The following is a 24,657-nucleotide window of genomic DNA, read 5'->3' on the forward strand; positions in this document are numbered from 1 at the left end:
TTCCAAAAGATCCGAAACATGTCCTTAATCTGTACTTATTTGAAAATTTTGTATGGGGGGTGGTACCCGGAGTATTGGTTCGATATGTCCTACCTTCGAACTGGATCTGGGGGATGCCTGTCTACAAGATTGCTGCTGGCATGCTTACGGTGATAACATCCAAGCTGGTACTGTATCGACATCTTATTATGCTGATACATTGTTACCCTGTTACTGTCCTTAGGACCGCATTCTGGCAGGTTCGAATTCGCTGATTTTGCATACTAGTTGGGTGCCGCATCACATACCACATACCGGTGATCATCAAGGTTTCTTCGTCAGTAATCCAAGGGCTGCCGGCCGGCGACTTGAGGTCCTCGTTCCTACTTCTATTTTGGGACAGTTAGCCTCATTTCAGCCGTCCAAGTGGTGAACACTGGTGTGGCAGTAAATTTTGCTCCGAAAATGTTTATATTTCTCAGATGGCTATATAGATATTAAACCTATCACATATGAGGCGCTCAGAGTCAAAACTGATGGAACCGGAACCTTTTAAAATATATACTAAAAAATCCCTATTGCATAATTTGACCTTAGGTGATACTACATGCTGAAAGATGTTTTTCCTCTACGGAAAGTTCGATAAAATGTGGATGCCATAATGACCTAAGCCCCTTAGTTATGTTCTGGTTCATTCCTTGATCTGCCTGTACGATTCGCCTTTGCTGGCATCCAGGGCTGGCTTCAGTAGCGGGACCACCTTGCTACCTCATAGGCTTCTGGTACAATATTGGTGGCTAACGATAAATTGAGAATACTTGTCAAATACTCAATTGCGGGTTCATTCAGTTGTGATTCCGTGTGGGCCCAATGCCTTGGATAATTTCGTGTTTAGAATGATATTTGCAACATCGCTCATTGTAATTTGTGGTGGTATATCCTCGGCTTAGAGGTCTCTTTTAAGGCATAACACACCACCTAGCCCTATTACTCTATCCGATAACATGCGCACCTACCTCATCTGTCACTTTCACGCCGTTAAAAGGACCTGCCGCTCTATAATCCTTTATTCTTGAATTCGAGAGTGATCTACCCTCTTTTTCCGCTTTGCTCGCCCACTAGCTTGTTGACTTCAAGAGTAAATTCCCAAATTCTTGGGTCTTCAGGATTTCTAAGACGAAGCCCATCATTCTCATTTCCCAATCTCAGTCCCGTCGCCTCTGCTGGGAAATTTGGTCTTATCTCGGGCATTCGAGGGGCTGCAGCTGTGTTGATGTCCTGGAAAGTTCTCTCAACTACTCGAGGATCTGAAGGAATCGACAGCTTTCTGAAGCGGGGTTTGGTAAATTCTCGCAGCCCTTGCCAATCAGTTTTTCCATGGCTCAGAAAAGTACGGCAGTCAGAGGTTTTAAAGCACCAGTGGGCAGCAACATCATTCGTACAGACTTCCTATGCTCGTGAGCATAGAGAAGATGAAAAGAAGCACATGTACACATCGTGTGCCTTCTCGGGAGTGAAGGATAACAGGAGAAGAAGAACACAATACAAGCACAATGTTTAGTTTTCACTTGTGATGGTGCCCGATAGGGTTTTAAAGTCGTGGGATCTGTCTAACATGTGCCGCGCGTTCACCCATAAGAACGTTAAAAACTTTGGATTGGGCGTCGGGTTAGTAACCCTCCACTAGAAAAAACAGCCTACTATTAAAAAACGAAAGAAAAGAAAACCAAACCCCTCTAAAGTTGACGAACCCCGCAAACGTTTAAGGACCATGATCTGCGAATCTGCACCTGGAATGTTCTTACTCTTTATAGAGAAGGTGCAGTTTACGCATTGGCTGACGTACTTGAAAAGTACAAGGCCGATATTACTGCCATACAGGAAATACGATAGATTGGAAAAGGCGTCACAACAACACCTAAAGGTGACGAACTGTATTATAGCTGCCATGACGTAAAGCATGAGTTTGGTTGCGGATTTGTAGTTGGTCGGAAGTTAACACACCTGGTCTCCAGCTTCACCCCAGTAAATGAAAGACTCGCTGCAATTCGATTAAAACCAAAATTCTTCAACATCAGCTTTATTTGCGCTCGTGCTCCCACTGAAGACAATGACGAACAGACCAAAGATAGATTTTACGAGCGCTTACAAAAAACTTATGACCGTTGCCCTGCCCATGACATTAAAATTATACTAGGCGATTTTAATGCCAAAATTGGAAAGGAGAATATCTTTGGCCCAACAGTCGGGAAATTCAGTCTCCACAGTGAAACATCTGACAATGGTATGAGGCTGATAGACTTTGCAGCGGCAAAAAACATGGAAGTTAGCAGCACCAGATTTCAACATCTTGACATCCATAAGGGCACCTGGCTGTCTCCAGATCAGAAAACAAGAAATCAAATTGATCAGGTTGTGATAGAAGGAAGACATTCATCGAGCGTGTTGGATGTGCGTTCGTTCCGAGGAGCAAACATAGACTCGGACCACTACCTTGTTGCAGCAAAGGTTAAACGTAGCAAACAAAGTGCGAACAGACACAACACGGAAGTTGGACATCGGTAAGCTGCAATCAAAACAGATAGCCACAGCATATTCCACTCAACTGGCCCAACTGCTTAATCAAAGCACTCCTCGTCACGATAACATATCAAGACAATGACAAAACATTGCCCACTCCATGCAAACAGCCGCAAAATCAGTACTTGGATACCAGAGACCTCCACCAAGGAGTCCATGGTATGACCAGGAGTGTCGTGCTGCTACCGAAGAGAAAAATGCGGCATATAGGGCTACTTTACAATCAGTAGCAACGCGTAGCGCACGGGAGAGATATCGGGAGAAAATGAGAGAGGAGAAACGTCTTTTCCGCAGGAAAAAGAGAGAGATGGAAAAGCGCGAGTGTGAACATATTGAGATGTACAGGAGACTGAATGAAGTCCGAAAATTCTACCAAAGAGTGAAACATCAAACTGATGGCTTTGGAACTGGCACATCCTCCTGTAGAGACCAGCAAGGTAATCTGGTAACTGATACAGATAGTGTGCTAAGGATATGGAAAGAGCATTTTTCCAAACTGTTGGTATCCAATAGTAACGAAGTCGACGATGATACCACAGATCCAATCCCAGAAGATGGTAATGAATGTATACCGCCCGGCCAATATGAGGTAAAGACAGCAATAAACCGGCTGAAGAATAATAAGGCAGCAGGAGCTGATGGCCTACCAGCTGAGCTGTTTAAAACCGGAGGCGACACGCTGATAAGGTGTATGCATCAGATAGTTAGCTCCATCTGGCAGAATCGCGTACCCGACGACTGGAACCTGAGCATCCTGTGTCCCGTCCATAAGAAAGGAGATATCGCCTTCAAGATAGTGTCAGGGATATTGTGCGAACGACTAAAGCCCATGGTCAACGAAATAATTGAACCATACCAATGCGGCTTTAGACCTGGTAAGTCCACCATTGACCAGATATTTATCCTGCGGCAAATCCTGGAAAAGACCCAAGAGATGCAGATCGACTCCTACCACCTTTTTGTCGATTATAAAGCAGCCTTCGACCGCCCACTACGTTCAAAGGTATTCCAAACCATGTCTGAATTTGGACTCCCCGCAAAGTTCATTCGGCTCTGTAAAATGACTCTAACTGACACAAGATCTTCAGTTAAAATAGGAAAGAACCTCTCCGAAGAGGTTTGTACCGAAAAAGGTTTCAGGCAAGGAGACAGCCTTTCGTGTGATCTTTTCAACATCCTGCTAGAAAAGGTTATACGAGAGGCAAACGTCAAAAGAAGTGGCACAATCTACACCAATAGCCACGTGTTACTTGCTTATGCTGATGATATAGACATCATGGGACGATCAGTAAAAGAAGTATCCTATACCTTTATGAAGGTCGAAGGAGAATCTGCTAAAGTGGGTCTGGCGGTATACGGCGAGAAGACCATGTTGATGGTGTCGACGCGCAATGCGTCCATTGAGATCGAACCAACAGTTGAAGTTGGTTCCTGTAATTTTGAGGTAGTAAAACCCTTCAATACCTCGGCACGGCCGTAAACACAACAAACGACATCAATTGTGAAATAAAAAGAAGAATTGTATTGGCCAACAGATGCTACTTTGGCTTAAGTAAGCACTTTAAAAACAAAACCACAACTCGTCAAACAAAAATAACGCTTTACAAAACACGGATACTACCCCTGCTGATGTATGGTTCCGAAGCCTGGGTACTTGCGCAAGCAGACAAGGCAGTGCTTGGCGAGAAAATTTCTTCGAAAGATCTACGGACCAATCTGCGTTGACGGTGAATATCGACGTCGCATGAACCACGAGCTGTATCTGCTATACAACGACATCAGTATAGATAAACGTATCGAGATGCAACGATTGCGTTGGCTAGGCCATATAGTAAGAATGAGCGATGTTGAACCCGCTAAAAAGGCGTCTAAATTCGGGCCTCATGGCGGTGCACGCAGAATTGGTAGGCCAAAGAATGGATGGCGCAAACAAGTAGATGAAGAGATGACAAGGCGCGGTATTCCAGAAAGCGAAGCACTAAACATAGAGAATTGGAGATCTTTTCTTAGTTCGGTCTATGGAACAAATGTTCTGTAATGGGCCAGCTATGTAAGTAAGTAAGGATTTTTAAATTGATTTTTTCCGTTTGTAATTTGAATTTTTTCATTGCAATTCGAATAGATTCATTTGTAATTCGAAAAATATTATTTGTAATTAAAAAAAAAAAAACAAAATATAAAACCAGTGCAACCAAAAATGTTGTATTTTTGGTTTCAAATTACAAATGGAATAATTCGAAATACAAATCGAAAATGCGTTTGCTGTTTTTGGTATATCGGAGAAGGCAATCCCGCTCGCATGATGAGACAAGTGCACGAACAAAACATGTAATTGTTGAGGTGACAGCCCCTGGTCGAAGATTCATCCGGTGCATAGAATATTTTTAGTGTCACTCCTTGTGAATACTTTTTTTGATAAAGAAAAAAGGCTTGACAAACCTAATCTCCAAAGAAAAACTTTTCTAGAAGGTTATTTCTTTGGTCCCTCTTATATTTCTAGACGACGATTAATGTTTGGGTATAAAAAAGTTGTTGTTGAAGAAGTTGTGTGCAGAGAAAGGGAACTGATGAGATTCTGTGTCGAGAATCGAAACTATAGTCTTTCCTGTCTTACCCCTTGGCGAACAATGAAAAATTTTCTCCACAAATAAATAAGTTATTTAAAAAATTTCACAGCAACAACAATGGGATTACGACTATTTTGAAAAAAAAACTTTTTTTTATTCATATTATTTATTTCGTAATCATTGTAATCACAATTATACATATTTATTAAATTGCACTGTTCTTCATTATTTCCCCATTTATAATTATTTTATAGCTAATAAAAAAGTAGCCAATTTAATCAATGAACGTTACTTTAAACTCTAAGAACTATTTTCATACATAATTTCAATTAGTGAATAGTAAAGACGATTAAATGTTAAAGTTTAGTCAATAAGCTACAGATATAATACTGAAGAACTCAATAACATTAATTATTATGTATTAGATTTATTATTAATATTTATTAAAAACCACTTATTAAATATTTCATTTATGTATGTATGTCGTGTGTATAATAAATCTTTATGCGAAAAACCCCTTTGGAAGGAAACTGAACGGTTGCGTTAATTTTATTATCAAATTTGTGAATATTTGTGAAATATCCAACAAATTTGAAATTTGGCTTTGTTTGTTTGCTTTCCCCTACACGAGGAAGTCTCAGTTATCCATTTTGTTCTCTAACCGGTAAAACATGATAAGTTAGTCTACATATCATAATTTCTATTATTTCTAGAAAAAAATAATTATAAATTATATTCAAAAATTGTTTAAAAAATATCACCATTAAAATTAATAAACTTATAACATACAATTTATTTATTAATTATAACATTAATGAGAATGTTGTGGGTTTTTTGTAAATCTTAAAATTCAGTCCATTTTTTGTGTTTAATTTATTTTTATAACATTTTTGCAAAATTTCCATTTGTTTTGTAATTCTCTTTTTGGTTCCGTATAAAAAACTGGTAATAATTAACTGACAATAAATTATGTGTCGTCAACACAAAAAAGAAAAACGAAACTCCTAAAAAATTGCGAGTTGAGAAGCGTTTTGTAATCAATACAAAACATGTCTCACGAACAAAAAAAAAAAAAAAACTATTAATTCAAACTACTTTTCTTAGTACCAAAAATTGTTTTCTAATTATCTCTTAAGAATAGAAATGTATAACTTTTTGCTTTTGTTGTTGGTAAATTCTTTAAATTGTTTTTTGTGTCATTTGCTTGTTGAGCGTTTAGCTTATTTTTCATTGATTATTGTTGTCGGTCAGTAGATCATCGAGAGCACCGTTCAATCGCCCTTTACTTAGGGCCTCTACTAGCATGTGCAAACGTTCCTCACGTTCGGTGTGCCGCCTTTCTAGCGATGAAACCTTTATATTGGAATGAAAAAAAAGACAAACATAGGAAAAGTGCGTTAGTTTGTTAGACAGTTTATTATGTACTACAACTAATTAGGACTAAATGAATTTAAGTTATATTTTATGTATGAAAATATTTAAAATCAGGTGTATTTTATATTTTGTATTTTATAATTTATATTTTATTTTATTATGGTATACATTTTACTCTCATTTAAGGTTTATACTCTCAGATAAATACGATCAAAAGTTCGATTGTTTATGTTTCGGACATACATAAAATATGGTCCTAGATTGAATTATCCTCTAGTATGAGGATTTACAGTGTAACCGTGGATGTATGCACGTCCGATTTATACACTGCATGACCACGGTAGCGGGTTCTCTCGCACCGGATTGACCCGGAACCACACAACATCCGTGTTCCAGCCAGCGGCTGCCACCTCAGTGTACATATCGCTCATTTACTCAAAGAGTGGCATAACTCAAAAAATGGGGTTTTTGAGTTAGCAATTTCTATATTTTACGACTTCTAATTTATATTGTGTCAAATTTTCAAGTTGATATCTCTAAAACTCAACGAATTACAGCTTATTTGCTAGGAGTTTGGCATAAATCATCAAAAAAAGTTTTTTGAGGTTATGATGCACTTAAACACTTCAAATCACGCTTGATCTTGCACAGAAATTTAGCACTGATATCTGGCTAACTCTTTACAAAAGATGGTCCAATTAGTTATTTTATTTTTTGTGTAATAATTTTTTATGTTGGGAAGTCAAATTTCAATCGACAACGTCAAACGCGTTTTTTCTCGAAACTTGATTTTTTGAAATGTGTCACTCTTTGAGTAAATGAGCGATATGTTTGTATTTGTATCGTATTTCTGTGTTGGGAGCAGCATATCCCGGAATTCCAGCTCCGGATTCTTTTGGTCCATGTCGGGGCAGAGGAAAAACCCAGGACCAATATATTTGTGCTCGGTTTGTCACATGCGCATCTTCACCCATATCCAAATTTCGGTGAGATGCTATAGATGTCAGGAGTGGGTGCATCTAAGGGACTAGTCCATGTGAGGGATTACGACAGGGACAGGGATGTTGCAGCATGCTGCGTGAACACAGCCCCTGCGCACGCAGCATTTAACACCAACCGTTGTTGTTCTAATCCCAGAAAATGCATCCTTTTTGCAATTTTATTGCAATGGACTCCGAGGTAAGATCGAGGAAATAGTGGACTTTATGAGTCGGCGGTACAGGAAACCAAGCTCCACAACAACTGCAGCTTACAGCGTTGTGATGGTTACAACGTACAATGGGATTAGGTTTCTATAGCACTAATCTGTTCAATACATACCTACGAGTATCTCGCATGAGCCTGGCTCAAATGACCCGTACATGGAATGTATGGGGGTAGCAGTCAGACAAATAGCTGTACTCCTGGTTATAGGCCCAACATTAGCCCGCTTTTGGAAGGTTATAACCGTCTGGTCTTGGGGGACTTTAATGTTCATCGTGAGTTGTGGCATTCGCTCCTCTGACACGACCAGAGGGGTATAGCGCTGGCTGAGCAGCTAGATAGCTCTACGTTTTGCACGGTCAATGAGGATGCCTCTACCAGAATTAGCGGAGAGTGTCCCAGTTCGCCAGACATAACCATCGTGTCACCTGGTCTGATAAATGACGTCACCTACCAACTCGTCATTTCTCTTGGATCAGGCAATCTTCCCATAATTGTCTCCATATGCAGCCCCCCGATTTCATCGCCTCTGAACGCCGCACGTTCGTCAATCATGGGGAAGCTAATTGGGCGAGTTTCAGAAAGTTCACTAATCACCGCTTCAGAGATCTGCCCAACCCTTCTGATGTCCGTGTAGCAGAAAGAACTTTCCGAGACATTATCACTGCTGCAGCCGTTCACCATATACCTGCTGGTCGAATACCCGAAGTGAGACCAAACTTCCCAGGAAATGCGACGGGCTAGCAAATGAGCGTGATGAGCTTTGTCGTGCCAACTCCAGTGACCCCAGGGTCAAAGAGCTGACACTGGAAATTAATAGGTTGGTCGGTGAGCATAGGCGGAAAAAGTGGATAAATCATCTGAAGAACTGCAACATTGGATCCGGAATAAGTGAATTGTGGGCTACGGTTAACTCACTCTCCAACCCTATAAAGAAGGAAGGCAGGACTTCAGTCACGTTTGGTGACGTTACGCTGACTGATCCGAAGAGGTGCGCAAGTTGTTACAGTTGACAGTTTGTCGAGCACCCCTGGAGTGACAGGGCGACGAGAAGAGTACTACTTCGCATTAGATCTCTTCCTGACGAGGATGAACCACCACAGTTTACAATGGATGATGTTTCGAAAGTAATCAGGAATGCTAAGTCATTGAAAGCGTTGGGCCCTGATGGAATCTCCATGGTAATGCTGAGACAGTTAGATGTGCCGGGAGCCGAGTATCTCACTAAAGTTCTCTACCTGGCGATAGCCACCCACATTGTTCCCAGGGTGGTCCCGCTACTGAAGCCAGACAAGGATGTCAGCAAAGGTGAATCGTACAGAACGATTTCGCTTTTGTCGCCTGTATCAAATACCCTTGAGGCTTTAGCCCTCCACAGCGTCAGAAATAGCTATCATCTTGCCGATCATCAGCATAAGTTCCGTAAGCAGTACAGCACGACAACGGCGCTGCACGCCATCTCCACACACATTTTATTCGAGGACTCAAGCAGAGCAAGCCGTGCGAGAGAACAGTGATGGAGGCGCTTGACTTATCAAAAGCCTTTGATACTGTGAAGCACTCCACACAATTTGAGGATATCGAGAAGACAACCCTCCGGCCAACTTTGAAACGTTGGATAATCAATGATATGTGTGGACCCCAGCCGAACGTGGAATTCAGGAACAAGAAGTCCCAGCCTCGTAGAGTGAAACAGGGAGGCCTCAAGGTGAAATGATATCTCCGGACTGTTTAAACTTTAACTCTCGTGTATTCCGCCCCCTTCAGACGGAATTGAGAGCGTAACGTGTGCGGATGATTGTACGATCTTGGCGTCAGGAACCTTCCCAGATGTTATTTGTAAAAGGCTGAACATCCTATTTGTCTGATCTTAGCACATTTTTCCTCGCGAGGAATATGCACTTATCCGCCACTAAATCTAGGTCACTCTGTTCACCACATGGTGAGAACAGAATTGAATGTCATGGTCGATGGTAGCAGAATTCCGACCAAAAACTTCACAAAAATCCTAGGGGTCACATTCGACAGCATGTTCACGTCGTCAGCGCATGCCACAGCTATCTGCAACAAGCTAAAATGCTGAAACGAGCTCCTCAAGAAACCTAAAGAAACCTTTTTGACCACGCGACCACGTCTGTGGTGAGCAATACGGCTCCAGTTTTATCCGCGAATGTAAGTGCAACGCGATTGAAAGATATTAAGACTTGTCAGAATGCCGCCCTGAGAACTGCAGTAGGTCCCTCCTCATGTATCCAGTGGACAATCTACACGAGGAGACAGAGATTCATCCAGTACAGCAAGACAAGGAGATGCTTTCGTTTCTGTACTTGCTTGGGTGTAACCGGAAAGCCATTCCAATCACAATCTGGAGGATAGGCCCTACACACGGAGGCACATCAAGAAGGATCTTTATGTTCTAGAGTGGGAGTTCCAACGATACAGGAGAGAACCCCTAGATCAATAAGCATATCAAGCAGGTTTGAATAGCATTCACACGGACGTAGTTGCTAAGGCCATAAACAACTATAGTGTGAATAAAGATCTCGAAGAACATCCCCATCTAACGCAGCTGAGGAGCGCACAGTGTCACGACCGTGGCCAAAAACAAGTACTTCGGAATACAAATTTATTGATGGGAATTGAGAGTAAACATTTCAATTTGAAGGAATTTAAATTATAGTATTGATTTGTCAAGTCGTTTTTTTTTCGGTGTGAAGGTTCAAACCCGATAATTGTTGGAAATATGCATTTTTGTCCTTATTTAACTAAAATTAATAATTTTTATTATGTTCCAATATTTTCATATTTAAATTAATTTACCGTTCTAAAATATATTGTTGCAGTTTTTTTGGATGTAAATAGAAGTAAATAGTGATCATATGGTGTTTACAGGTACCCAAGTCTGTAGTACTTAGTACATCGATTTTGTGAACCAAATTCGAAAATTAGTGGGGTGGGAAAAAATGTGTATAAAAGTGTATATCGATATTATTTGCTGTTTGAGTTGTGAAAAGTGAGTACTTCAAATGTATAAAGGTGCCAGCTGCAGAGGTTTGCAGATGAACATGTTATTTCTCTTTTTCAGTGACCACCTTATTAGGGAGTTACCCCCTTTTTATATAAATGTTTTGCGATGTCCACTAAAGCTCGAAAACGGTGAACAGCCAATGTCATCATTAGATTTTTTACAAAAAATTGGCAGTTTTTGACCACTAATCGGTCAAAAAACGTTTATAAAGAAAAAATCTCATTTTTAAAGACAAGAGTTCGATATATTCAATAAGCCCACAAAAAATATGAAGACTGAACAGCAAATTTCAGACATTCCGGGTGGATATTGAGGGCACAACCTTCAGAATACCGAAAATCGGTAGCAACGGTTCCATGGGGGCTATATGAAGGCGAGGTCCTACACTGACAGATTTCAGGTTATATACCCAAAACGATGACTAAATACCAATTTTCAGCCATTTCGGTGTGATAATGAGGCTAAAACCTTAAAAATACCGAAAATCGGGAGGTATCGTCCTTTGGGGGCTATATGAAGGCGTGGACATATACCGACAAATTTCAAGGGGAAAGTTGTATACCCCCAACGAAGAATAAATACCAATTTTCAGCCATTTCGGTGTGATAATGAGGCTAAAACCTTAAAAATACCGAAAATCGGGAGGTACCGTCCTTTATGGGCTATATGAAGGCGTGGACATATACCGACAAATTTCAAGGGGAAAGTTTTATACCCCCAACGAAGAATAAATACCAATTTTCAGCCACTTCGGTGTGATAATGAGGCTAAAACCTTAAAAATACCGAAAATCGGGAGATATCGTTATATGGGGGCTATATCTAAACATGGACTTACTTACTTAGCTGGCCCATTACAGAACATTTGTTCTATAGACCGAACTAAGAAAAGATCTCCAATTCTCTCTGTTTAGTGATTCTCTTTCGGAATACCGCGCCTTGTCATCTCTTCATCCACTTGTTTGCGCCATCTATTCTTTGGCATGCCAATTCTGCGTTCACCGCCAAGCGGCCCATATTTATACGCCTTTTTAGCGGGTTCATCATCGCTCATTCTTATTATATGGCCTTGACAACGCAATCGCTGCATCTCGATACGTTTAACTATATTGATGTCGTTGTATATCAGATACAGCTCGTGGTTCATGCGACGTCGATATTAACCGTCAACGCAGATCGGTCGTTAGATCTTTCGAAGAATTTTTCTCTCAAACACACCAAGCACTACCTTATCTGCTTGCGCAAGTACCCAGGCTTCGAAACCATACATCAGCACGGGTAGTATCAGTGTTTTGTAAAGCGTTATTTTTGTTTGACGAGATGTGGCTTTGTTTTTAAACTGCTTACTTAAGCCAAAGTAGCATCTATTGGCATATACAATTCTTATTTTTATTTCACAACTGATGTCGTTAGTTGTGTTTACGGCGGTGACGAGGCAGACGAAGTCTTTTACTACCTCAAAATTATAGGAACCAACGTCAACACTTGGCCCGATCTCTATGGACGCATTGCGCGTCGACACCATCAACTTAGTCTTCCCGCCGTTTACCGCCAGACCCACTTTAGCAGATTCTCCTTCGACCTTCATAAAGGTATCGGTTACTTATTTTACTGATCGTCCCATGATGTCTATATCATCAGCATAAGCAAGTAACATGTGGCCATTGGTGTAGATTGTGCCACTTCTTTTGACGTTTGCCTCTCGAATAACCTTTTCCAGCAGGATGTCGAAGAGATTACACGAGAGGCTGTCTCCTAGTCTGTGACCACTTTTAATACAAAATTCTTCGGAGAGGTTCTTTCCTATTTTAACTGAGGATCTCGTGTTAGTCAATGTCATTTTACAAAGCCGAATGAGCTTTGCGGGGATACCAAATTCAGACATGGCTTGGAATACCTTTGAACGTAGTGGGCAGTCGAAGGCTGCTTTATAATCGACAAAAAGGTGGTAGATGTCGATCTGCATCTCTTGGGTCTTTTCCAGGGTAAATATCTGGTCAATTGTGGACTTGCCAGGTCTAAAGCCGCATGGGTATGGCCCAATTATTTCGTTGACCATAGGCTTTAGTCGTTCGCACAATATCCCCGACACCATCTTGTAGGCAATCGGGAGTAGACTTATGCCCCTATAGTTAGAGCATACAGTCTTATCTCCTTTCTTATGGACGGGACACAGGATACTCAGGTTCCAATCGTCGGGTACTCGTTCTTCCTGCCAGATGGTGCTAAATAGCTGATGAATACACCTTATCAGCGTGTCGCCTCCGCTTTTTAACAGCTCGGCTCCTGCTGCCTTATTATTCTTCAGCCGGTTTATTGCTGTCTTTCCCTAATCTTTGCTGGGCGGTATGCATTCAATACCATCTTCTGGGATTGGATCTGTGGTATCTTCGTCGTCATCGCTGGATACCAACAGGTTTGAAAAATGTTCTTTCCATATCCTGAGCACACTATCTGTATCAGTTACCAAATTACCTTGCTGGTCTCTACAGGAGGAGGTGCCTGTACCAAAGCCATCAGTTTGATGCTTCACTCTTTGGTAGAATTTTCGGACTTCATTCTGGCTCCTGTACATCTCGATTTTTTCACACTCCCGCTTTTTCATCTCTCTCTTTTTTCTCTTCGGTAGCAACACGCACTCCTGATCATACCATGGATTCCTTGGTATCAAAGTATGGATTTTACGGCTGTTTGCATGTAGTGGGCAATACTTTGCCATTGCGCTGATATATTATCGGGATAATGAGTGGTGTGATCAAGCAATTGGGCTAGTTGAGTGCAATATGCTGTGGCTATCTGTGTTTGATTGCAGCTTACCGATGTCTAACTTTCGTGTTATGTCAGTTCGTACTTTGTTTGCTACGTTTAACCGGGTGCGTACCTTTGCTGCAACTAGGTAGTGGTCCGAGTCCATGTTTGCTCCTCGGAACGATCGTACATCCAACACGCTTGATGCATGTCTTCCATATATCACAACGTAATCAATTTTATTACTTGTTCTTTGATCTGGAGACAGCCAGGTACCCTTATGAATATCGAGATACATACATAAATCTGGTACTGCTAACTTCCATGTTTTTTGCCGCTGCGAATTCTATCAGCCTCATGCCATTGTCAGATGTTTCATTGTGGAGACTGAATTTTCCGACTGTTGGGCCAAAGATATTTTCCTTTCCAATTTTGGCATTAAAATCGCCTAGAATAATTTTAATGTCATGGGCAGTACAACGGCCATATGTTTCTTCTAAATGATCATAAAATATATCTTTGGTCTGTTCGTCCTTGTCTTCATTGGGAGCATGAGCGCAAATAAAGCTGATGTTGAAGAATTTTGCTTTTATTCGAATTGTAGCGAGTCTTTCATTCACAGGTGCGAAGCTGGAGACCAGGTGTTTTAACCTCCGACCAACTACAAATCCGCAACCAAATTCATGCTTTACGTCATGGCAGCTATAATACAGTGCGTCACCTTTAGGTGTTGTTGTGACGCCTTTCCCGTTCCATCGTATTTCCTGTATGGCAGTAATGTCGGCCTTGTACTTTTCAAGTACATCTGCCAATGCGTAAACTGCACCTTCTCTATAAAGTGTGCGAACATTCCAGGTGCAGATTCGCAGATCATGTTCCTTAAAACGTTTGCGGGTTTCGTGAACTTTAGATGGGTTTGTTTTTTGTTTTCTTTTGTCTTTTCATAGTAGGCTGCTTTTTCTAGGGGAGGGTTATTAACCCGGCGCCCAAACCCAAGTTTTTAACGTTCTTATGGGTGAACGCGCGGCACATGTTAGCTCACTACCTTTAACGGGTGTTAAAGGCAGCTCCCCAGGTGACACCACGGGGAGGTCAGTGTCCACTTGTCAAAACATGGACTTACGCCCACAATTCTCTGTTGGAATATTTCATACCTCTGCCGAAGACTAAACACCAAATTTCAATGATTTCGGTTGGTTATAATGACTACAACTTTCAAAATACCGAAAATCGGGAGATACGGTTCTAAGGGGCTTTATCAAAATGTGGACCGAACATCCCAGTTTTTTGTCCTCGAGATTGTATGTCATCAATAAGTACGTGTACTAAAATTGATGCACCTACGATAACTCTTTTTATTTTTGGCCACAGGTAATATGAACTCGCGACGAAAATCCAGAGAAGTTTTAGCTCAACTACGTTCGGGATATTGCAGTCACCTAAATTCTTATACGGCAAAGATCGATCGCATCGTGAAAAACATCAGCCCAGCATACAGTATGGGCCCGCACAACACACTGCACGTTTTCAACTGACCTGCCAAACCAAACTCCAGCCGATCTGTGGTTACATCCCATGGAAGCAGCCACATTCCTGGAATTGGAGATAGACCCAGATCCAGATTTAGCAGAAGAACGAACACACAAACATACAATAATAAACACTGTTACAACAACATTATATTATTATTGCAACAAAGAAGAGTCCGAAGCTAATCCCTCATTTCCATTTCTGCATACGCTTAGATAAAATTAGTCAATTGGTTTTTATTCTCCCATAAAAGTCATTTAACAATTAAAATGTCGCCCCAAGGCATCTATAATTGGTCATTAAAAGAAGTTATTGAGACATAAACTAATTACAAAATCACTAAAGCAAAAAAAAAAAAAAAAAATAACTAAAAATATATGAATTAAAAATTAAGTTATTTTTGCAAAACAAAAACACATTAAAAAGTGGCTAGACACTTTTTTCTGTGCGATTTAATTTAGATGGACAAAAAAAGAGAAGTAATCATCTCATCAGAAATTTAAGTGGTGATTATAAAAAGTCATCATTTCACTTTAACAATTTCACATGCGGGTATCGTCCCCGGTGTGAAATGAACAAAAAAAGTAATAAAATCTATGCAGACAATAACCCTTCAGAATAATGAAATAAATACCAAAAGAAATGAAATGGTCGAAAAAAGTGTAAATTTAATTTAACAAAGGTAAACAGATGGTGTTCGGTTCACAGATGACGGAAACGACAGCAACGACGACGATGAAAATAAATTACGCAATCGAGTAATTAATTTGTAAATGAAAATCATAAAAACTGTTACAATTGTTGCATAAAAGAGAAGCTAACGCTTGTTAAAATTTTCAAAAGTAAAATGGCAATTATACAATAACAAGAGACTGTGAAAACAGCAACAACAACAGTGCCGATCAAATTATCGACATTTTCACACTTGCAGACCACAGTAGCCACACTAGCAGCGATGGTGGTAATGACCACGGTGGTCTTGGCATTGTAGAGAAATAACGTTAAAATACTTTCGTAGATTGTTGCATTGATTTGACATGTTCAAGAAAAGGGGTAGAGGAGAGTAGTTGAAGAGGAGCTCAATGAAGTATAATACGAGCAAACAACAACATCAGCAAGTGTTGTTGTTTTTTTGTGGGAACACATTTTTAATGGTAGTTAATCTGGCGACGGTGTTAGCCGAATTAGTATAACAACAACAAAAAAAGTTTAACATACCTTGGCTTTGAGTGCATAATAGTCAACGGGTACTTTACGACGTTTTTGCATGGCAAATTGTTCATCACGTTCGTTAAGACGTTGCTGCAATAGACGCACGGTTTCGTGACATGTCGCTAGTTCACGTTCATGGGCAGTTTGTAGGGTTTTCAGCTGTAATAAAAGTAGAGAGTAAGCAAATTGTTAAGAGATCTTAGGAATTAAGTAAGTAAAGCATTTGTTTAATGTTTGTCATATAGTTTGTACGAGGTTGGTAATAATTTGTGTTTAGGCATGTGGAGGATGTGCTTTTGTCTTAATTAAATAAATTTATATTTATAAATAACAAAAATAATAACAATTAAGTGAATGAGAGGTGAATGCTGGTGTACAGTACATTTCTTTTATATCCTTGATACTTCAATTAGTTCAAATTCACTATCTTGATTAATATGTATTTCCGATCTGAGTCGCTTATCGGCTCTGAATCGTTTAATTTCAAATTCGTTCGTTCATTACTTTGTTCTCTGAGATAATGCTCCAAAAGCTTTAAAAGAGCCTGTCGGCACCAACCAAAATAACGGATAACCTAATCCTGCAGGTTGCATGTACCGGATTGACACGAGGGAACATCACCTCGACCAGGGCGGTAACCCCAGCAACATGTACATATCAAGCTTTTTGTAGAAAATTAACTTATGCTGAAACTGAGGTATGGGGTATTGTAACTCGCGATCAGTTTTACTATACCATAACTTTTGACCGCATTTCGGTAAAATAAACAGTTTTAGCCCGATTCACCGAGGGGTTTCTTAAAATAATAATTTGAGCGGAAGCTGTGGTCGTACTAATGTAAAAAATCGGAAAAAATCGTTGAATTAAACGAGTTTCATTATGTTATTTTCCAATTAGTGGTTTTACAACACAATGTAGAGCTTAATGCTCAAAGGAGAAGTTAAAGAGTGCACTTCAAAGTTGAAGTTTCTAATATATGATTTTTTAATATATCCACTGTATCTACCTCAAACGGATGCTGACATTTTGAAATCTGAAAAATGGGGTTTTTTGAATTTTTGCTCTAATCGGGACGCGCAGCTGAATTTCCCTAATAGCTTATTATTTGGTTGTAGTACTCGCGATTTCGCATTTTTTAATGTATAACATGAGGGTGTAACCCTCACAGGATCACAGTAATCTGCGCCCAAACACGAAATTTTTGTGTGTAAATTGTTCTCAAAAACCTATTTTTTTGGTTTAAAATTTACAAACGTCATTCGATTTCCGTGGAAACCCGCGTAAATTTAGTTTTTTTACGTTCTGAATCTAACAAGCCACGACGCGTAAAAATCCACCCACTAGATCGGCGGATATGATACCCCTCAAATTTCGAAAATTTGCAAAAAATTATTTTGAAAATATCGCATATTAAAACGCGTTTTGGATGTGTCAGTTCTACTTAAGTAAATAGATCGATACGCTTGTTTAAACTGTGCGAAAACAGATATTTAAAAACTCTCGTAAATCCAGAGATATAATAGATTTTTTCTAAAAATTGAGTGCGATGCTACATCCACGGTTCTTGATGGATCGCATTAAAACGGCATAGAATGATGTATTTTTTAATGGTGATTATTGAAATCGGATGCGCATAAAATGTAAATGAACTTCGCGGAAATTATGACCATTTTACAGTATTTTGCACCCTAATATGCAGCAGATGCTACATCGTGGCCGCCAAATAGAATTTGACAAACTGTACATCAAATAAGAGGGATTGATTCACTGTGTTGGAAAATCGGATGCGCATCATGTCATTTTCATAATTACGCGGTTTATGTGCGTCTCAAATGTTGTAATATTCAATATAACATTATTTTAACGTTATGCCACCATTGGAATTCCTTGCGATTTAATATAAGGTTCTAATAATATTATCCAATAGGAAAACTATAAGCGAACAATTTGTTACAACGGAATATCATCATTATTGCGTGAAATTTTCCCGAAAATACCGAAGAACTCAAACATTTTTTCTCCAACTTTTTCTATAAAACCATAAAAAAATAAAATTACAATAATATGATTTTAATTTTTTCCTAATATTTTCTTCGTATTTTTGCAAATAACATGAATACTATAGCTCCAACCTTCACAACTTAGGTTTCATTTTATTCCTTAAAATGTCTGGATGCTGTTATAATTTTTTTATATATTTTTCGTAAGTATGAGCGCTATTGTTTCTAAAATATGTTTGTAAATACGTGAAATTATTTAACAAATTTTATTTTTCGCGAATCCATTGAGACTTCCCGATTATTTTTTGCATCATCGCAAAGGTTACGAATTCAGTTAACGATAATAGGATATAACAGCTAACTATATTAAGCCGCGATTTTTTTATAATTTTTTCTAATTATCATAATTAAAACGGTCATATCTTTTGCCCGCAACGATCGAAGTTAGTAACGAAAACAGATTTCCAATGCAGATTTTTTTTAATCTATGTACCAAAAACCATTCATGTATTATCAAACATTTTTTTTTGATTTTTTTGAAATGGAAAAGACAATTTTAGACATTTTTCCTGATATGTGTTCGGCTATATTTATACCCTCAGCGTTTATGCTAACGAGCAAAATGTGGCTCATCGAAATAATGGTTTTGGACCCCAAGTATGTTTGGACGAAATGTATTTCTAGCAATGTCCGTCCCTCCGTCGAATGGATCTGCAGATTCGGTCCAAAATTTGGCTTTCGTAATATTTTGTCCAAACTTAGTTCAAGTTCGAAAATGGATTATATCGGTCCACTCCTTCCGGTACCTCCCCCACAAAAGTTCGAAAATGTTCGGAAAATTTGTGCGCACGTAACTCTTGAAGTGAGTAGCCGATTTGGTCCATACTTTGCACATCGTGAAACTTCTACCAGACTTAGATGAGCTTGCAATATAGACTTAATCGGTAAACTCCTTCGGGTACCTCCCACACAAAATTTCGGAAAAGTTCAGTTTAGGACCTGCTCTCGAATCGCCTTGGTTTTTGTTGTAGCAACTTGTATTTACTGTCCCCCATACGACGCTATAAGTTTCATCAGGGGCAAGTCCATACTTCCAGAGAAAATAGCCTGAAAGTTACAAAAAAAAACCTATGACACCGTGTGTAGTGCTTGGAGCGCAAGATAAATCTCGAATGGATCTGCAGATTCGGTCCAAAATTTGGCTTTCGTAATATTTTGCCCAAACTTAGTTTAAGTTCGAAGATGGGTTATATCGGGCCACTCCTTCCAGTGCCTTCCCCCACAATAGTTCGAAAATTGTCGGAAAATTTGTGCGCCCGATAACTCTTGAAGGGAGTGACCGATTTGGACATCGTAAAGTTTCTACAAGACATAGATAAGGTTACAATATAGAATCAATAGGTCCACTCCGCTATGACACTGTGTGCATTTGGTCTAAAATTTGGCCTTGCTGCCTCCATTACAACGCTAAAAGTTTTTCAGACGCAAGTCCATACATTTTGATAAAAAAAACAGCCTGAAAGATGCACCATATGTAGTGGTTGGAGAGCACGATAACTATCGAACTGATCAACCGATTAGGTCCAAAATTTGGCCTTCGTCATTTTGTCCAAACATAGTATCATTTCGAAGATAAACAATACGGACCTACAACTTCCGGTACCTTTACCCAATATTTATCAAAACGGGGCAACCAATTTGGTCCAAGCTTTGGATCTCTTAATATTTTGTCTAAATTGAGTTTAACTTATAAAATGGTCCATATCGGTCCTCTCCTTAGGGTACCTCCCTCATAAAAGTTCAACGTTTCAATTAACATAGACTCAGGGTATATCTCTGCGGCAAAGCCGACTGATACTTTCTTACTTGTTTTATTTTGAGATAGGTATATCCCGGAATGTGCCACCGTTAAACTTCTATCTCTAAATAATGAAGGTACCCCTTGACATGTCTGGGTGGTGAGTCCTAACCAACATTCGGTGATTGGGATGACTTTCACGGCAACACACGAATAAGTACTGCAGAACTGTGTTGCCGTGCTGGAGGAATCTTGTGTTGCCGTACTGGAGGAATCTTCGACTTCCAATGCAGATGATCGGTCCACTGATGACATGAGGAGGCACCCTGTTGCAGTTCTCAGGGCAGCGTTCCGGCAGATTTGAATAATGTTCCACCGCGTTGCTCTTATGTTCGCGTACCATATTGACGCCGAGTAGTTTTTCATTAGACATCTAAATTTTATGCAACCCCTATTGTTGGTTCGATTCATGTCAAATTTTGGGACTAGGCATATTTTTGTTTTGCTTCTGATTAAATTGCAATCAAAACATATGACATATGCACAATTATGCAAAATGCATAAATTTTCTTATGCAACAAATATTTCAATAATAGGCACACACATGTTAGTGTGTACAATATTTCTGTTTAAAATTCTCTTCAGACAAGTCAATACTATAGAGAAATATATAACCACAGCCACAACCTTAAAAATATCGAAAATCGGGAGGTATCGTTCTATGGGGGCTATATGAAGGCCTGGACCTATACCGACAAATTTCAGGTGGAAAGTTTTATACCCCCAAGTAGGATTTAATACCAAATCTCAGCTATTTCGGAGGGATATTGAGGCCGCAACCTTAAAAAATAACGGAAATCGGCAGGTACCGTTCTCTGGGGGCTATATAAAGACGTGGACCTATACCGACAAATTTCAGCCCGAGAGTTTTATATCCCCAGCAAATACTGCAAATTTCAGTTATTTAGGTGGAATATTGAGGCCACAACCTTAAAATATCGAAAATCGGGAGGTACCGTTCTATGGGGCTATATGAAGACGAAATCGGAGGTACTGTTCTATGAGAGCTATATGAAGACTTGAACCAATACCGAAAAATTTCAGGTGTAAAGTTTCATTCCACATTCCATTCCATTTTTTGGCAAATTGATTTTTTGAGGTCACTGTAAACAACGCAACGTTTATGCAAAAACATATCAAACTTGCAATGGAAATGCCAAATGGCGCTTAGCAGAAAGTAGTGTTGTCTAGGCTCGAAACTTTTCAATTAGCCCTCGTATAGACAAAAGCATCCAAATCAGATAGGTACCTTCCACCCAGACATACCAGGAAAGATCTTCAAGCTTTAGAGAGAGAGACATCCAAAGATACAAAATAGATACTCTAGATCAGCAGGCATACAAGCAGGTTTAAGTACTATTTATACTAATGTAATTGCGGAGGCTATGAATACCGTCCTCGGAGATAAACTACCATCCTAAGTAGCGGATAAACAACAGCGAGTGTCGTTTTGGCGCAAGTAAGGTCGGGTTGACAGAACATTTGCAGGGCATGGAATGAGGGTCCGCGTGATACCAACAACAACAACTGATGTGTATCATGTGATTTGGCCTAAATTTCTTCCAAACGTACATCTATTTCCATGTAGGTGTATACCGAACAACTATTTTCTTTTCGCTTAGGTGCAGTTTAAGGGTTGTTCGAGGATCGTTTAATTTAACTAAACTTATTACAGCAACCTCGTTACTTATTTCTATTGCAAATAACTTCAAGATATCATATAATAGCATTTCATAATTTACTTACATCTTGCAAACGTTTATCATGCAGCGATTTGTAATCAGCTTCCAATAGTTTATATTTGCTAAGGGCTTCTTTTAAAGCTTGTGATTCCGTTGTGGCAGGCATATAATCCATATTTGATCTTGACGTGCTGCTGGAAGCGGAGGCGGAGGCAGTGCTGTGATATTTTTCATTTTTAAAGGCTAAAAAGAGGCAAGAGAAGATGTTCAGACATAACATTAATACTGAAGTAATTAAGAGACACAAAGTTATTTAAGCGATAATATAATTTAAAGTATTAGTTAACTCAGACATTGTCTAACGGCTTGATTATGTTAGCCATAAATCATTTTTAATTTTGGTCAAATTTAATGCTCTGTTGTCAATCAAAAAACAAGTTCGTTAAACTTTGACCAAAGCTCCGAAATAGGAAGAGAGAAGAAACAAAAATAAAATAACAAAACAACAAACTATTTTTGCACATGCTCTGACGTCAGAATGGCAATGTCTGCTGAATCGATGGATAATCATATGTATCTCGTCCAAAAAATCACCCACTGATTGCCATGATTGATTGATCGATTGATCATCATGACGTTGAATAACTGACATTAATGCCCGCTTAAAAGTTTACATAATTTCTAAAAGTTAACTTATGAAGAAAGTCTTAGTAAAGAGCCAGCCAGCCAGCCAAAACTGTTGCCAGACTAAATCTCATAATCCGATTGCTATGAATATTGCAAGTAGTGATAAATTTCTTTTTTTAATTCTCAGGGAAAAAATCTTGTTTTAAAAACTTTCGCTTTTACAACACCTTTTTACCGGTGACCTCTTGTCCCAAATCAAACGTAGAAATTATTAAAGCAAAAAACAAAAAACAATTTAAATTAATAACTCTGTCAGATCATAGCTGTTGGGGTTTTATATTTAAAATTACATCATATTTTATGTAGTAGAAGAAGAGATGTTATGATAGCCTGTAGTAATGATGTAAGTTTTTGATTAGGTTTCATTATTAAGATCATTCTTACTACACATTAAAGTAATAGATCTTAGTTGCTAGGAGACAGCGGAAAATGTCAATAATGCAAATCAGTTCTCATATTTAATGTTGGATTAAATTTTTAGGTAATTTAATTATTTTTCATGTAATTATATCGTTATACACCATGAAATCGAACATTTTCGAGGATTTGAACAATTCGCCTTACCAAACCTTGCAAAACATATTTTATGAGGGTTATCATGAATATTTCCCTCGGAATTTTCCGCACGGAAAATAATTTTAAAAAGTGAAATTATTTTAAAATCAATATTTTAAAAGGTTGAAAACTATTATAATCACTTAATTATGGAATATTCTTGCCGAATCGACAAAAATATTCCCTTTTCTTTATATATAAAACTCAATTGTCGTTTGTTGGTAATTGAATCAGTTGAAAACGGCCAGAGCGATTTGGATAATTTTTTGTGGAAATGTTAGTCATAGTCCACTTTAGGTTTTTATGCATAGAAAACTTGGCCACGCCCACTTTACCGCCCACTTTTATAAATATGTTATATCTACGGAACTACTCAATAGATTTACCTGAAATTTGCAGGGAACGTAGAGTGATGGCCCCCGGTTGAAATAGGCTACATATTTGGTTGAATTTCGGATCGGCCGGGGTACCTCCCCTATGCCCTATTTTTGTAAAAATGCAATATTTGCAACAATTACAAATGTATCGCCTTGAAAATTAATTTCCGAGTCAATGGCGATTGTGTCTCCGACCTTACGTGCTTATTTGGGGCATTAAGACTGGACAACGCCCACTTTTTTAAATATGTTATATCTACGAGACTACTAAATCGATTTTCCTGAAACTTTCAGCGAATGTACAGGGTTGGTCCCCGATAAAAATAGGCTACATATTTTTGACTTTCGGATCGGGCGGGTACCTCCCCTATGCCCTATTTTTGTAAAAATGCAATATTTGCAACAAATACGAATGTATCGGTTTGGGAATTTATTTGCCAATCAATGGCGATTATGTCTCCAACCTTACGTACTTATTTTGTGACTTAAGATCCGACCACGCTCACTTTCTAATTTCTACAGGGGATTTTCAAGAAAGTCGCGATTTGTCTAAACTTTTAAATCTTTATAAATAAACATCAAATATCGTTCGTTGGTAATGGCGTCAGTTGAGAACGGCTGGACCTATTTTCGACTTGGGGTTTTATGCAAAGAAAATTTGACTATGCCCACTTTTACGCCCACTTTTTTCAATTTTCTATTTTTATCATTTCTACAAAAACTACTGAACCGATTTTATTGAAATTGCCAGGGAATGTAAATAGGCTACAAATTCAGTTGAATTTCGGAAAAGGCGGGGAACATTCCCTATACCCTACTTTTTTAAAAATGTTATATTTACAATAATTACGAATGTATCTATTTGGAAGTTAATTTGCGAGACAAATGCGGTTGTGTCTCCGACCTTACCTAATTTTTAAGGAACCACAGACTTGACCATACCCACTTTTTAAAATATGTTACATCTACAAAACTACTGAACCGATATTCGTGAAAATGTCAGGGAATGTACAGGCATATTTTCTTGAATTTTGAAGAGGGCATATTTAAAAAAACGCCTTACCTTTATGAATAAAAATCAAATGCTGTCATAACCCAACTTGGTTTTTTGGAAAGAAAAGTTTACCACGCCCCCGAAAACAGGTTACATATTTTGTTGAATTCCAGAGGGGGAACCTCCCCTATGCGATATTTTTTTTAAAAAAAACGTTATATTTACAAAAATTATGTATGTATCGGAATAAAAATTTACGGATTAATCTACAATCTACGTACTTC

The 24,657-nt window shown here is 38.9% G+C and overlaps 1 protein-coding gene across 3 annotated transcripts in view; it reads right to left on the reverse strand.

Annotated features, from left to right (window-relative positions):
- Positions 1-254: 254 nt before the first annotated feature.
- The window catches only part of LOC141398640 (uncharacterized), a 308,082-nt gene continuing 283,679 nt past the window's right edge, over positions 255-24,657 (reverse strand). For all 3 annotated transcript variants that reach the window (XM_073976143.1, XM_073976145.1, XM_073976144.1), the window contains 3 exons: positions 21,825-22,003; positions 16,227-16,379; positions 255-6,479 (listed from right to left, as the gene is read on the reverse strand). In XM_073976143.1, the coding sequence (XP_073832244.1) occupies positions 6,354-6,479; positions 16,227-16,379; positions 21,825-22,003 (458 nt within the window). In that variant the 3' untranslated portion in view covers positions 255-6,353. The remainder of the gene's footprint in view (positions 6,480-16,226; positions 16,380-21,824; positions 22,004-24,657) is intronic.

The sequence above is a fragment of the Musca autumnalis genome, unplaced genomic scaffold (assembly GCF_047663935.1).
Source record: "Musca autumnalis isolate F117 unplaced genomic scaffold, ASM4766393v1 scaffold_3, whole genome shotgun sequence".
NCBI classification, from domain to species: domain Eukaryota; kingdom Metazoa; phylum Arthropoda; class Insecta; order Diptera; family Muscidae; genus Musca; species Musca autumnalis.